This window comes from Ovis canadensis, chromosome 7 (genome assembly GCF_042477335.2).
Source record: "Ovis canadensis isolate MfBH-ARS-UI-01 breed Bighorn chromosome 7, ARS-UI_OviCan_v2, whole genome shotgun sequence".
NCBI lineage: Eukaryota > Metazoa > Chordata > Mammalia > Artiodactyla > Bovidae > Ovis > Ovis canadensis.
Window position 1 is genome coordinate 75,375,446 of NC_091251.1, and position 17,102 is coordinate 75,392,547.

Sequence of the window (17,102 nt, forward strand, 5' to 3'; positions counted from 1 at the left end):
TGTTGAATTTTGTTTTGCTTTGATGGCATGGGTGATCGGAGTTGGATTTTTCTTTGTTGTTTTACTTTGTATATATGTAAAACTGTCACAGAAGTAAAAAATTAATTTTTAAAAGAAAAGATTTACTCAGAGAAGCCTTGCTTTCATCCTGTCCCCTCCAACCCATCCTTCTGCCCTACTCCTAATTAGCAACCATTTTAATTACTTTCTGTCTGACCTTCTAGCATTTCCTTTTGAAAGTATAAGAAAAAAAAATATGTATGTATGTTCATATGCATCTCCTCACGACCCTTTCTTATGCAAAGGCAGCATACTGGAGGTGTATGTCTATGGAGAAGGGTTAGATATTAGTATCATACCCTAAATTTATTTTCGTTTTCTCGTAACACTTTATACATGTCTAATAGCATTTATCACATTTTTATAGATATTTTTATGAGACAGTGTCTCCTTCTAGACCATGAATTAAGTAGGGACAAGAACATAAAATACAAAAGTCTATGGCTCTGGCACTAACAAGTGCTGTATAAGTTATCATTAATCAGATTGTTACATAGTCAAAGCTGAGTAAATATGGATATGAAAACTGAAACAGATAATCTAGTGATCCTTAAATCATTTGTTTTCAAAGTTAAACCGACTTCCAAACTGAGAGTAGGAGAATTTTTTAAATTTTGGGACAAAACTGTTTGGGACTTGAAAGCATTTATCTATAATTCTGAATCAGTTTATACTCACAAACTCTAAAAATTTATTTGGTCAGTAACATAGCTGAGTTGTGTAGCCTGGCTTATAGGTCCTTCAGACTAATTAAGAAACTAGTCAGAAGGGAATTTCTTCTCCTTGTCTTAGTCAGGGGCTGATCCCACATCTGAGATCTGCTCTTTCACTAGCTGTATGACCTTTGGGAGAATGACTTAACTATGGGTTTCTACTGTAAAATAGAGATGATAGTACTTTTATTGCAGAATTGTAAAAAAAAAAAAAAGACATAGTTAAGGTAGTATAAGTTCCTAACATGATACCTGGCGCAGAGTAAATTCTCACTAAAAGTTAGTGTCAGCCTTCTTTTCCTTCCTTCTTCTGCCAGTTTATCATCTTATCCAGACTTTTCTTATCTCTCAAAATGCTCCATGCTTCAAAACCGCCTGCTTCCCCCCACCCCAATCAAAATTCTTATTTTCTTAGCAAAACTATCTCAGCCAGGTAGTAGGAGAAAAGTAACATGATTCACCCTCATGATTAACAATTTTTAAAGATGTGCTTTATAACTTAGGTCTTTAGTAACATTTGGGGCAGTATATACAAAGTTTCTTTTAGCAAAAATCGTTCTCAGTCAAGGCCAGAGAGGTAGTTTCTGATCTGAGGGGTAAGCCCAACTGGCTGTTGCAGGAGTCAGTTCCATTCTGTTGGTGCTTTCTTTCCTTCATGTGAACTCACAGATTGTATAAAATCATTCAGGTTTTTCTTTTCCTTTTTCTTTTTTTTCTTTCTTTCTTACATTTCAGTGAGTTACAATGGCAGCTCTTTTGTGAGAAGATATGTGAGTTATTTTTAAATGCCTGGATTTATTTGACTCTGGATATGCCATCTTATTCTGGACGTTAATAAAACTTAGAACTTCATGAAGCCACACTGTAGAAGAAATCCCACAAATCCTTAAGAGGAATAGCATTATGTCTCAGGGGACATGCTATTCCAAAGTAGTGGGGGAGCTTTCTGCTTTTATCCTTCTCTGTGGATTATGAATGTAGTTGACTTTATTTATTTGGCTTTTCTTCCAGTTCTTGGGCTGAAGAGTCTGCAAGAATTAGATAAAGATAGTGACCATGTGGAAGGACTGTAATAAGCAGAGTTTTCTGTATTTGGAATGAAAAGCAAGATTAACTTTGGTAAAGCAGATCTCAGCCTAGGTTAACTGTGAAGTGACAGTGCAGGAGTCTTTTGTAGCAGTGTGTCATTCTACTGAGCAGAGACCTTGCAGACCTGACTAGATGATGGTTGTCCTGAGGTAGGTATATGCTTATAATGCTAATTCTACATAGTTTATTTTTCCCCTGATACTTACTAAAGGAACAGAAAGTATTCAGCTAAAAAAATTTCTTCCCCTATACATGCAGCCAAAAAAAAAAAAAAAAAAAGAAACCCATCTCTTCTCCCTGGTGATTCATTTCAACAACTTCCTCCCACCCCTGACAAGAGTTATGCCTATTTGTCATGTTCACATCTTAAGCGCTAATTTATATCACATTAACATATTAGGGGAAAGTATAGGTACATGCTAAAAATGGGAGTTTTTACGGAGACAGGTATAAGACAGCAGTCAACACTGGATAGCCAAAAGTCAACTTGCGAGCACTGGGCACTGTGGGTGTGGGGGAGAGGGAGTGGTACGAAGGCAGAAAACAGGAGGTGATTTAGAGTAGGAAGTGAGAGAATCCGAAGATACAGACTTTGCAGTTTAGGTTTCCAGGTGGCAACTGTGGGCCCCTGAAATCCTATGTGATGTCTTTGTCCTGAGTTCATCCTCACCTGCGGATGAGATAAAATACTAGTTTGGAAGTCCTAGGCAAATCCAGTACAGCCCACTGCTTTTCCTTCTTTTTCCTTCCTATCTGCTTTTAGAAGAACGTAGAAAAGAAAAATAGCATAAAAGGAAATGGAAGAGACTGTATCTCCACTCTCCTTCCCTATTCTTTTTTATAGGCCTCTGAAACCTGAACTTCAGATGTTTGCTATTTAAGTTTGAGTCAGTAGAGAGACAATGTGTATGCCTGAAGGGAAATATACATTATTGGCATCATAGCAAAGATAACGGTTATGACAGGCCAGTACATCTGGGCAGCAATCATAAAAAAGCAAATATGCTTGGGTTGAGTGTGGTTTACATAGTTGAAGAAGATTGCTACTCATTCACTGAATAGGTGCTCAAAAGTTCCTGCTGAATGAGTAATATTATAGGGTAGGGAAACACAATAAATATATACACAAGCACAACATAATCATAAATTGTATTAAATGCTGTAAAGAGAAAGAATAAGGTAGTATGATGGAGAATAACTGAGGATATCAGAGAAGGACTCAGTATTTTTCATATGAATCTTGAAAACCTCTAGTTTTAGCAATTTATTTGCATGTGCTCTCAGTCACCCAGTTGTATCCAACTCTTTTGAGACTCCATGGACTGCGACCAGCAAGGCTCCTCTGTTCATGGAATTTTCCAAGCAAGAATACTGGAGTGGGTTGCCATTTCCTACTCCAGGGGATCTTCCTGACCCAGGGATCAAACCTGCATCTCTTGTATCTCCTACATTGGCAGATGGGTTCTTTACCACTGTACCAACTGGGAAACCCTTTGGCAATTTACAGATGTGTTAAAATGTACAATAAACATTTTTAATTTATTATAGTACTATCAAAACTTGATAATCATCTGTATTTTGTTCCATTTAATTTTTGCTCTTACTATTTATTAGCTTTTTGAATCAAAACTGTTTATCCTCTGTATGTGAAATTTAGGGTATATTTTGGTCTTTGTTAGATCATTGATCATAATAAGCATTTGTGTTTCAGCTGAATGAAATGACCCAAGAGAATGTTACAAAATACATATTCATTCATCTTACTCCATCCTCCAATGCTACCATTCAGCCAAGTAGAGTGATACAACTATTTGTGTGTACAATAAAGTAGAAAATTATGTTAGAACTACTATAAAATAGGTTTTCTAGAATTTCCATAAAAATCTCTTTCAAGAGTTTACTTATGCTAAATTTCCATTTTGTCTAGTTTATCTAAGACGAATAGGATAGTAACTTTCACAAAAACTAGGGTTTCAATTGTGAAAGTTCCTGAGTCTCCTTTAGAAAATGAAAAATCCATATGTTGTATACTCCTTTCATCTTGGAAAACTTTAATGTATGTTATGTGACCAAATACTAACCCAGGGCAACAGGGCAAGAATGAGAAGATTGGAGCAAGTCATAATTTGGTTGTTGATTGAAAGCTTCCTTCTCTCTCAAATGTGGGAGAAAACAATATCTTGCCTGCATTTATCTGCATTCCATCATATTTAAAATACTATGAAAAAATTTCAATAATTAGGTCTATTCATGATATTTCACCAAAGTTTAATTTATTCACAGTGAAAGAACTTTTTGTTCATTTTATCAGAATGATCATACGTCTACTATTAGAAATTTCAGTTATATATGTTTCCTGTGCCTTATACTTCTCAATTATAAATCTCAGCCCGAAAAATATACTCAAAATTTAGTTTCTTTTTTGCATTTATCAGTGCTCTGTTTAGAAAACATTTTGACAGATCATTAGAATAAAAAAATAACAGAAGAATTCTTTCCTTTTCACCAGGGAAACTAAATATGAGGCACATTCCTATTAATTACTGAATAAGCCACATCTTTGGTAACAGTATCCTATATATGTCATTTTGGGAATTTCTAGGAATCAGCTGAATTCCATTACTCTTAACTATGGGCAGGCATTAGGGTCCTTTGTGCTGCTCATGTGGGTGAAAGCTGTGTGGTGGAAAACTGAGTTTTCGGATGCAAGGGCCTCGGGCCTTCTCAGGTGGGAATCCTCCTTCTCAAGAACATTATGCTTTAGTTTGACTTTCATTTTACTTTATTTTGAATATGGTTTTGCCTTGTCTGAAAGTTCACAAAAAGATAATTCTCAGTGTTTAGGAAAATGATCACTGAGATGTGGGTATTGCCACATTTTAACTTGCTTGCAAGCTCTCTTGCTCTCTCCAGATAACAGTGTGTCTGAAATATTGCATGGGACATACTTATATGCAAAAATTGGTTGTTTATCTGAAATGCAGATTTAACTGGGCATCCAGTATTTTATCTGGAAGACCTCCTAGGGTCACAATATATCTTACCATCCAAAAGACAAAGACACTTTTGAGAGTGAAATGGAACACTGTTAGTAATTATGACAGGATAACAGGCATAAATTGGGGCTATCTGGGAAAACAGGAAAGTATGGCCAACCTAATTGCAAGGTGTTTTGAAAGAATTTTCAATTACTGATTTTAGATCTTCATAAGCAATCACATCTCTATGTCATTAACTTGTATAACTGTTAATCTTTACAAAATGTACTGCTTTATAATTTCATGTTAAAAATTTGATTTGGGTACCCTTAAAACTATGGTGTCCTAACTGTTAGCTAGCTTCAATCTGGACACATGATTAGTTCTTTTTTTTTTTTTTTTCTGGAAGAGTTTGAGAAGGATTGGTATTTTTTAAATACCAATATTAAAGAGAGTTAAAGTTCTATTTCTTCGTGAGTAAAATGAGGAGCCAACCACTAGTACCTGAGATTTTACAGTTCAAAATTTTTTATTCTTTCTTTATTTATATATGTATATGTTGCCATCAGTGATTATAATTTAACAAGAAATTCTGTATGTTTTCAGTCTTATCTTTGGCTTAATTCTTTTCTTTTAACCTATTCTTGTTTTTCGGGATTTAGTAAATAACCTATTGTTCATATTTAGCTTAACCTTCTTAATTGTATATATACACTTTTATCTTTCCTTACTCAGCCTAACTAACTTCATTCTACAGATCCATCCATAAATACGTGAGTACATACTACATGCCAGCCTTTCTGCTGAGTGCTACAGTAAATGTGACCTGGAATGTAAAGTAGGCATATCCTTAAGGGGCTTAGAGCCTAGACTTGATATAGTAGTGTATTTTAGATTACACTAAAATCTTTGTGTATTTCAGTTGGTTTTTTCTCTATCTTTCTTATTGCAGTGTCTCCTTTAAAGTATGATAATTAGTATGTCAGGAATAGGTAAATCATAGTTTTAAATAGGGGTTGTTATGTTTTTTGTCTTATTCTAACATCTGTTGATCCACAGAATTTTAGAGTTTTGGCTACATTAATGAGATGTCTTTGGGGAAACAGCTTATTTTACTGCTAGATAGTTTTCTGTGTTGCAGTTTACGAGGTGGAATAAAAATGTATCAAAGTCCAATATACTGGAACTGCCTGGGACCTTTGAGCAATAAGTTGACCCAGATAACAATTTTCCAGGTTGTTTTAACTTATAACACTTAAAGGTTTAATATTTGATTTCTTAAGAAAAATTTTATATATTTTCTTTCTGTTATTGTTCTGAGTGTCAACACTAGTTTTATATAATAATTATTTTTAAATGTACTTTACATTGCCCTATTTTGATAATTTTAAGAAGATATAAAATTATTTCTACTTCTTACTCACATGGTGGAAAGCATATATAGTGGAACATTATCTCTGTCTCCTAGCCACCCATTTCCTTCACAATCTGGTTTTATCAGTATTTTGTATAGGCTTCCAGAGTTTGCATGTACAGATCATTATTATATATTCTCTTTCTTTTGGCACAAATGCTAACATATCATGTATACTGCTGTGTACTTTTCTTTTTTCACATAGATGATTCCTTATTACAACATTAAGAGCTCAATGCTTTTTTTCAGCTGCATAATATTCCATGCTATAAGGCTCCTACTAATCACTTCTTTTATTGTTTATACTTGTTTGCTATTATATGTAATATTTGATAAATAGATTCTTAACATACCTCATTTTGTACATGTGCAGCTTGTCAATCTTTTCTTGTGATTATCAATTTGCCTGATTTTTTTTCTTTTTATTTATTTGTTTAAATATTTATTTATTTGGCTGAGTCAAGTCTTTGTTGTTACATGCAGAATCTCTCACTGTGGCACACAAACTCTCTAGTTGTGGTGCATGGGCTCAGTAGTTGTGGCGTGTGGTCTCAGTAGTTGTGGTGCGTGGGCTTAGTAGTTGTGTGTAGTTAGTTGCTCCAAGGCATGTACGGTCTTAGTTCCCCATCCAGAGATCGAATCCATGTCCCCCTGGATTGCAAGGTGGATTCTTAACCACTGGATCACCAGAGTAGTCCCTTTTTTTCCCCTTTTTAAAACAATATAAATAAACCAACACGGACCTACTGTATAGCACAGGGAACTGCACTCAGTATTTTCTTATGCTGGGGCTTCCCCAGTGGCTCAGAGGTAGAGGGTCTGCCTGCAGTGCAGGAGACAGAGGTTTGATCTCTGGGTCGGAAGATCCCCTGGAGGAGGGCGTGGCAACCCACTCCAGTATTCTTGCCAGGAGAATCCCGTAGACAGAGGAATCTGGCAGGTTATGGTCACAAAGAGTTAGACACAACTGAAGTGTTGGACACAACTAAAGTGACTGAGCATAAGAGAAGAAAATCTGAAGAAGATATATATATACACACTGTACTGTACAACTGAAACTAACATGATATTGTAAATCAATTATACTTCCATTAAAAATACCTAGATATATGACTATGGCTTCCCATTATGTATATACGATAATGTATCCATTTAAGTTCCTTATTGGTGGGCATTTAAGATGTCTCCGGATCTTTTTTTATACTACAGGCTAAGCTACAGGAGAAAATTTTGTAGATGTCTTTGTATACATATGGATGTGTTTCTATTGGATAGATTTTTAAAATTAAGGAATATATGCATTTTAAAATTTTATTAGTTTTACTAACTGCTCTCCAAAAGATAGTTTTATTTTATGCTTCTATCAGTATATCTTTGCTAACTATGGCTGTTAAACGTTTTAACATTTGCCAACTTAGTAAGGGGCAAAAGGAATTATTTGAATTTCTTGTATTATGGTTGATTTTGATATCTGTTTCTTTTCTGTATATTACTATTTGTGTCCTTTACCCATTTTTCGTATGGGTTGTTTGCTTTTTTATTGATTTGTAAGTATATCATCTATGGAGAAGTTAGTCTGTAATCAAGTATGTTACAAATTCTTTCTCAGTTTTTTTCCTTTTGTTTATAAATATACATAATTTGACCCTAAAGAGATAAGAAGGAGGTGGGGAATGGTGGGAATGATTTAATAGAGGATCCAAAGCAAACAACTAAACAGTTTTTTAAATAAGAAAAATAACATGACAAAAATAATATAATGCCTTTATCTCCTTAGAGGGAAGATGTAAATTAGAGACTGCACAGTATTTAGTATGTATGAAGTATAATAACCATTCTTTTATTTTTCCTTCCAGAGGTTCTGTCAGCTATGATTAGTGTGCTGTTGGTGTATATACTTATGGGGTTCCTCCTCTATGAAGCTGTCCAAAGAACTATCCACATGAAATATGAAATAAATGGAGATATAATGCTCATTACTGCAGCTATTGGAGTTGCAGTTAACGTGATGTAAGCTATATTTTTTAAAATTTTTAATAACTTTATTTTTTAAAGCAGTATTAGGTTCACTGCAAGCACTTCTCATATGTACACTATCCCAACACATGCATAGCCTCCCCCATTATCAGCATCCCCCACCAGAGTGGCACACTTGTTATTAATACAAGCCATGAGCTCTACACTGACATGTCATTACTGCACAGAATCCATAGTTCACATGAGGGTTCACTCTTGGTGTAAAACTCATTCTATGAGTTTGGACAAATTTATAATGACACTATCTACCATTATAGTATCACACTCTATATTGTGTTCACATTAATATTTTCAAGTACTGTGAACTTAGAGACTATTGTGTATGCATTCAATAATGTGCAGTGATATTTTAATATATTTTGAAGTTTTATAGTACATTAACTTTTCTGCTAAATGTTAATAAAATGCTGTTGTGGAATTATATAAGTTTCTCATGGGTTTGCTCAGGTATACTGAAGTTTGACTAACAATCAGGAATTTAAGTAGGACACAGTTTTTAAAATAACTTTTATAGTATTTTTATTTTAATAAGTTTTTCTAACTACCAACGTTTTTCCTAAAACCTACAAAATCTTTAATACTTACTTAATCATTTGGACCAGGGTTCTGTAAACTTTCTGTAAAAGGACCAGATAATAAATATGTTAGTCTTTGAGAGCCTCTTTTACATATACTCAGCTCTACTGCTATAAAACAGAAGCACCCACATTTAGTATGTAAACAAATGAGCATGGCTGTGTTCTAATAAAACTTTATTTGCAAAAGAAAAAAATGTATAAAACAGGAAGTGAGCCAACTATGGTCTACAGACCCTAGTTTGCCAGTCCCTGTGCTAATGGCCTCCATTCATACTTAGAATAAAATCAAAACATTTTACCATAGCCATTTTGTTAGATCCTGTGTACCTCTCCAGCTCACCTCCTAGCATCTTGGTCACTTTATTCTAGCCACAGTGGCTGTCTTGCTTTTAAGAGCACATTTTCAGCCTAGGGCCTTTGCCCTGGTGGTCCTTCTGCCTGGAACACTCTTCCACCACTGCTTGCTTCCTGACTTCATTCAAGTCTCTACTCAGAATCCTAGTGAGGCCTTTTCTCATCACTCCCCATCACTCTCCATCTCCTTGCCATGCTTTACTTTTTCTTCAAAGCATTCACATTGTCAACCAGTACATTATGTATTTATTTGTTAGTTCTCTGCCCTCTCTACTGGAACATGAGTTCCATGGGGATATGTCTGCCTTACCACTATTTTGACCCCAACACCTAGAACAGTACCTGATACATAATAGGTGTTCAAATATTAATTAAATGAATGAGCTTCATGTTGCCTCATTAGTACCTGATTAGTAACAAATATTTTAATCAATAATATTAGAAAGAATAATAATCTTTTCTTTTATTCTTAACAGAATGGGGTTTCTGTTGAACCAATCTGGTCACCATCATGCCCATTCCCACTCCCTGCCCTCAAATTCTCCTACCACAGGTCCCAGATGTGGACACAACCAAGGGCAGGATAGCCTGGCAGTGAGAGCTGCATTTGTACATGCATTGGGGGATCTGGTACAGAGTGTTGGTGTGCTAATAGCTGCATACATCATACGATTCAAGGTAACATAATCACTAATTCTTCTATTTTGAAATATTATTTAATTTCAACATTAAAAATGACTGAACTTCCCTGGCAGTCCAGTGGTTAAGACTCTGTGCTTCTAATGCAGGGGGCATGGGTGTAATCCCTTTTTGGGGAACTAAGATTTCACATGCTGTGTGGCTCGGCCAAAACAAAAAACAAAACTAAACTAAAAGTCACGATTATCTTTTATCGGTATGCTAGACACCAGTGCCAGTCCTATTCACTTTGCGTTATGCAAACATACCTGAACTATCAGTATCGCTCTTATACTAGCACTAGTCAGAATAGTATCACCTCAAGGAATAACTTATCTATTGGTTTTGGTAGTGCTTTCACTGAAAAACTCAATTTTAAGCTTTAACACTCAACTACTAGGTACTAGAATATATACCGCAATGAAAATTCAGAGATCTGAGTTCTAATGTTGGCTCTGGCTGTAATGCTTTGATCTTAAGCAAGTCCCCCAGCTCTAAACTTGAGTTCTCTCCACTTTAATACGAGGGGCTTAGACCAGATGGATAGCTGCTGAAACTCCTTTCAATTCTGATGGTCTGTGGCTTGTGGGTGGAAGATTTAGAGGAGGCACAGAGGAAAACAGTGGAACAAATGGCTAAACTTCTGGAAATGGGTCTCACAAAGAACAGTAGACATTTCTCGACTGGCAATATCCAAGTTTTAAAGATATGCTCCAGTCCTGCTAAAGAAGGGACAGAGTATGCCTTGTTTTGCTTTTCAGACTTGTTTTATATCTGTTTGTATTTAATCACACAATTTTGATTTGTCTCTTTTCAGCCAGAATACAGGATTGCTGATCCCATCTGTACATATGTGTTTTCATTACTTGTGGTTTTTACAACCTTTCGAATCATATGGGACACAGTAGTGATAATTCTAGAAGGTAAGCTGTCTGGTATCCCCATTGTGAGTTAATTATTTCCCTAAATCAGATTGGGGCTGTTGGTGGGAGGGATTCTCTAGGGTAGGAGTCATGTCTTTCTTTTTACTAATACTTATTAGTCTATAATACCACCTTACATGAAAAAACATACAAGAGTCAATGCACTCTCCCATCTATTACCCATTTGATCTTTGTAATAGCCAAGAAAAGTAGGCAAGGCAAACGTTATTATCCCCATTTACCAACAACAAAACTGGCACAGTGGGGTAACAAGTTCATTAAGGTCATGCTGCTAATAAACTGTGGAGCTAGGACAAGAATGCAACTCATGATTCTTAATGTAGTTATGTTTAGTAATTCATGTATTAAGTCTGTAATTCCCATTTAACTTGCTATTCAATCTCTAACATTCCTGCCTTACTAAATATAAGCATGTAACCATGAGTTCTCAAAAGTAGGTTTATCATCATTGTATGTTCCTTTTTCTTTTTTGTCTGTCCTAGCTTATTTATTAAAGTATTCTGATTTGGTTGACATTTCTTTTTGGTGAGCATTTTTTTAAGTATTTATTAACCTCTAGTGTATATCCTGCTATATATATATATATGCATAGTTTATCTTAAAGTTTTAATATAATTTAAAGTATTAATTTAAACTGAATTAGGTAAACCCATTTGGTTTCTTTTCTTAAAAAATGTCATATTAGTAATATATAACTTTTTTCTTAAAATAGCCTTTATTTATAAATGATCCATTCTGAATAGGTGTACCAAGCCATTTGAACGTAGACTGTATCAAAGAAGCTTTGATGAAAATAGAAGATGTACATTCAGTGGAAGATTTAAATATCTGGTCTCTCACTTCAGGAAAACCTACTGCCATAGTACACATACAGCTAAGTACGTTGCTGACGGTAAATGCTGGGGTTGGTGGACTTCTATCTTTGGAATTAAACAACTGTCCTTAGGAGTAAATAGGAAGACTTTTCTGCTAGAAAGATTTATTTTAAGGGAAGGGTGAAGCTCTTCAAAAGGTGAGTTGCAAGTCAATATAATGATAGCAGAGCAATCATTTTCTCTTTGATGAGATATTACAGATTGATTTTTTGCCTTCAGATTAAAGGCATAAAGTATATTTACCATGTTTTTTCTATATAGAAAAAGCTAGACTCTATGTTTTTATTTAAACATTTCACAGATTGATGCTTTTTATTTTTTATCAAAATAATACACGCTTATGACTTTTTAAAAAAGACTACAAAAGATGAAAGACTAGTAATTGATGCCTAGTGTTCTTTCTCTATGCAAGAGTGGACCAGAGAAACTGGAATAAGAAGAAGTTGTTCTGGCTTTGTGAACTGAAACACTTCTCTAACAGAACAGCTTCAAGAGGGTAGAACTCACACTAATAAAAACATGTACACAGAATAGTATGATTGTTTTTTTGCCCTTTATCTTGTTCACTAATATGTAACAGTGTGCAGTGAATAGTAATGATATTTTCTTGATATTGCAGTTCCTGGAAGTTCATCTAAATGGGAGGAAGTACAGTCCAAAGCAAAGCATTTATTATTGAACACGTTTGGCATGTATAAATGTACTATTCAGCTTCAGAGTTACAGGCAAGAAGTGGAAAGAACTTGTGCAAACTGTCAGAGTCCCAGTTCCTAACTGTGTATGTATGAGAGACTGCTGCCTTATTTATCCTGCAGTCACAGATGTGAGAGCAATAAATGCACACCTGAGTGAGGAATGGAATCCCTGACAGTAGTGTCACTATCAAGCACCAGTCTCTCAAAACAGACACTCCAGCCTGTCAGTGCTAGTTTCTGTTTAATGGTAAAATGAGACTTCACCATGATTCTCATGTGAAGATGTTTCTAAAACACTGTTTACAGAATGAGACATGACTCTACAGATACCTCATAGAAGACAATCCAAGACCGTACTTCACTAATTATGACAGTACATGTCTTAAAGAAAGCATCAAGAATTCAGTATTTGCATTTAAAAATCCTTTTTAAAGACCATTTTTATATCAAGCCAGTGCTGGAAAACGGATTTTTTTTTATTATGTAATCTTGAACCCAGCTTCTTGAATTTGACACCCAGCTCTCTTTTTACCAAATTTCTCAAAGTACTACTAATTATCCAGAGAGTGGAATAAGCATGTATTCCTAGAGTTTCAGAAATGTTTTATTTCACAAATAAGTTTGACTCTTACTGTTATACTTTGTAATCACCTTTTCCCAGATAGTACAGGGTTTTGTATCTCACAGTTAGCATTTTTGGTTATTTGTAATCTTATCAGAATCAAATATTTACATATTGTGGCCACTGATATTACATTGTTTAGGAGATATTTTCTGTGTTATTCTGAATAGCAGAAGTGAATCATAAACTCAAATTACAATATGATACTTTGAAAAAAAAAACTTAGGAGTAACAATGGGGTGTGGGGTTTCAGATTTAAGTCTTCCTGAAATCACTTGTTCATGGAATTATTTTAAGAACAGCAAGAGACTGCAGAAGGTAAACAATGACCCTCTGTCCTTTTAAGAACTGCCTTGCCTTTTGTACAGGAAGTTGCTTGGTACCTTCCTTCCTGCTTCCATACCAGTTAATCTGTGGGAGCCCTTTCAGGGTAGAACTCTGGGAAACTAAGTTTCAGTGTGCCCTCCACCTCTCATGTGTAGACCAACCACGTTCCTCCAGGAAGAATTTCAGATCAATGGTACAGGTTAGGGATTCTCCGCGGACTCCAGAAATCCCAGGATATAATTTTGAAGTTTTTCCAATAATAATATCATAACAGAAATGCCCAAAGGGACTGGGGGAAAATATTATTCTGAGAAGACAAAATTTTCAAGGGTTTTTGACCTTGTGTGTTCTTGTGTTTTGAAGCAGGGGAATGGGGATAGACATTAAATCTGTTGTGGGGAGGCTAAACATAAAAGTTTTCAGAGCAGAGGCAACTAATTGGTAACGATTGTGTTAAAGAGGCAGCTGTGAAGATTCGTGTTTCATTTTGCAACTGTTGGTTTTGAGATTATGCATGTTAGAAATCCATTTTCAAGAAGAACAGTTTCGTATACCAAGAACAGATACAGTCCCTTGATTCCTCAGAATCAGAGTAGAGCAGCAGTGTACCAAGCAAGTTGTGAACTGAAATCCTAGATGGGCATGCAGATGACTCCTGATATAAATGAACAGGACACACGCTTTATCTTTCTGCCAAATACCTCACTATGTAATAAACCTAAGATAAAACCTGGATTTACCCCAAAATTTATTGTTGACAGTATCCAGTAAAAGGGTAGATGAGGATTAATGGTTCCTAATAAAACTTCGTGTTTGTTGAATAATAACTTTATGAGATTCTTACTGTGAATCTATTTTAAAAAAAAGATTTGAATTTTTCAAAAATTTCAGTAGCACATAAGCTGTTGAAATAAAAATAAATATAAAATTAAAATACAGAGAGCAAGTAAGAATAAATGAGAGGCATTTCAGTGGACATTTGGGCACTTGTAGACTTTGCGCACTTAGCAAGAGAAGGAAAAAGAATATGCATTAATTATGCTAATAGATTTCCCCGTATTTGCAAATTGTTCCTCATAGCTACCCAGCTTGTTTCTTATAAATTTTCCTTTATCTTAAATAGCTATGTCTGACTTTTCATAAATAACCCATTCCTTGGAAAGTTACTTGATGAAATAGTCTGAAATACATTTGAGGATTGAAAGGATCCTTTTGTAAAATGCAGAAAGACCAAAAACTTTTGTAAATCTTACAGTGTTCTCCTAAAAATGAGAAACACATGAAGTTTTCCTATGCTTTGCTTTTTGTAGCAAGGACTATAGACTTTGTACTGGTACTTCACTGGGAGTATAAGATTTGAGAATTGATAGATTTAACTTGTAACTTTGTAAGACCCACAGAGAAGGATGTGAACTTAGCAGATATGACCAGGAATTGTACAATTGGTCTGTCCTTCCCCCGCCTAGTTACAGCCCCTAGTTATACTCCTCAGCCAGCTGTCAAAAAGGGCTCTCCATTGCCCAGCAAAGGCAGTGGCTGTTTGTATAAACACCTAGCATTATTAATTTTGCATAAGGAAAACAGATCACAACATAAAAACTGGGCAGTTCTTCAGTGAGGTGTATTTTGGTTATTATTTGCAAATAATCAGAGTTACTTATGTGTATAACCTGTGTTCCATAGCTCTGGCCAGATGCAGCATTTTGACTTTCATGGCCTATTGTTTCATTAATGACCATACTGCTTTAGAAATATAACATGGGGAATATAGTTGCATAAGGCATACTTCAGAGGGCTTTGAAATGCAGAACCAGAAGCGACAGAATTCCTCCATACATTTTCCATTAGCTATTCCCTGTGTAATGTGAGCCTGGATTTTCACAACTTGCAGCTCCCATCAGTACTGCTTGCCAAATCACTAGATTTCTTATTTTACTGTTTTCCACTTGGGGTGCTTCGTTCCCATTTTCTAAAACTAGTTTCCTGCTCTTAGGAGTCTCCGTGTTCTGGTTCTACATCTTGAGCTCAGGTGTCCTCACTGAATGTTTGTCTTCAGTAGAATTTTCCCAGAATAGACACAGGCAGGATCAGATATATGAGCTTCCCTTTCATTTTAATATGAGGAAAAACCATCCTTCAGAGACAAAGCACCACTTATAAATGTGTTTCTGGGTAGGGTAGAACCTTTGTTTAAGCTGCTGATTGTTCCTGATCCAAATTTTTCTGCATGCCGAGCTTTATGGTAAGTATGGTAGATGCGCTGCACAATCGCAAGCCAGGATCACTGCTAAGATTCAAATAACCACTCTCACCACAGAGAAGCGCTCACTTCTGAAACAAGCACAGTTGGCTAAATGTGTTTTCTTCAGTTGGTTCAATGAAATAAGGTGTTCTTATATAGAATTTGAGCCCCTTTGGAATAAGGTTTTAGACACTTTTGCTGTTGCCTCTGCCTTACATAGAGTAAATTTAAAGTTACAGAATGTGTTCACAAGACTAGTTCATCGGGTTCAGTTTGTCTTTGAATCAAGCTTCACTTAGGAGCCAGCTGGGTATTATTAGTCACAAATGCAAAGTGACACTTTGCAGTATGCTCTGTTGAGGGGAGGCCAGCTTGATCCCCCAAATTGTTGATTATGCCTAATGTCTCTCTAACCACGATATCATTTGCAAACCCTAGCTACAGATCCGTCCTGTGAATCCCACCAGACAGGGCTTCACATTTATGTTACCGATCGCTAGCCAGGGATATTGCTTGTGATGCCAGTAGGAGCACACAAACTGTAGAGAAGAATCATCGTGGGAAGTCCTCAGTGTTAAATTGTGTGTGTGCCCCTCCATTACACATTCCAGCCAGCCAGTCATTGAATTCTCACTTTCAAAAGATTTAACCCGTTCTTCTAGTCAAATTGTGATGACCAACAAACATTTTCTAATTTTTGGTAAGATTGGAAAACACTTAAGAAGACTTTCCCAGTTAAACCTATGACAGTGTCAGTTTAAATATTACAATTAAGTATATTCTGAAATAACTGCAACAAAATTAAAATGTGCCAGTATGTCAGCTTTGCACCTGAAAGATAATGTATATTTGGAAAGCTTATGCTTCTCTAAATAAATACATGTTAATAAGTAAGCCATATCACACTTGAAGAAATTGTATATACTTTCCCATATACACTTTCAGAAACCAGGTATTTTGCATAAAGATTGATTTTAGAAAGATTTTGAAGCTGGAGTCTGTCCATGTAATTTAAAATCAAACTATAGTATATGTATATGTACTGAATCTGCAATCTTCAAATTGTAATTTCCTATACATTTATTAAAGTATTGTTTTGCCATGTGGTTTATTAAAAAAATGAAAGTGTACAGTGCCTTAAATTTCTATGTATTTAAAATTGAATAAATAATCATAATAGGCCTCAAAATGTAATCTTCATAGAAAGAAAAGCATTGAAAAATAGATTTTAAGCTATCTAGTTTTAGAATCTCCAATTTAATGGCCTCTTAGATGTTTAAGAAATAAACCTGAAGAAAATCTTTCAGAGAGGATAAAAGAGAGATTGAAATAACTTTTATCTTTTTATATCCATCACTTCTTAAAAAAATTTGGGGGGCCATGCTACACACAGGATATTAGTTCCCCAACCAGGGATGAGCCTGGACCCCCGCAGTGGGAGTGGGGTGCCCTAACCACTGGACCTCCAGGGAATTCCCATATGAGCCCCTTTTGAT

The 17,102-nt window shown here is 35.5% G+C and overlaps 1 protein-coding gene across 3 annotated transcripts in view; it reads left to right on the forward strand.

Annotated features, from left to right (window-relative positions):
- SLC30A4 (solute carrier family 30 member 4) overlaps positions 1 to 16,795 on the forward strand; it is a 41,097-nt gene extending 24,302 nt beyond the window's left edge. For 2 of the 3 annotated variants that reach the window (XM_069596655.1, XM_069596654.1), the window contains 5 exons: positions 8,111 to 8,264; positions 9,700 to 9,901; positions 10,719 to 10,824; positions 11,589 to 11,723; positions 12,340 to 16,795. In XM_069596655.1, coding sequence (XP_069452756.1) covers positions 8,111 to 8,264; positions 9,700 to 9,901; positions 10,719 to 10,824; positions 11,589 to 11,723; positions 12,340 to 12,494 — 752 coding nt within the window. In that variant the 3' untranslated portion in view covers positions 12,495 to 16,795. Of the gene's footprint in view, positions 1 to 8,110; positions 8,265 to 9,699; positions 9,902 to 10,718; positions 10,825 to 11,588; positions 11,724 to 12,132; positions 12,252 to 12,339 lie in introns of those variants that run through there. The other variant, XM_069596656.1, reaches the window with a different exon arrangement.
- Positions 16,796 to 17,102: the final 307 nt, after the last annotated feature.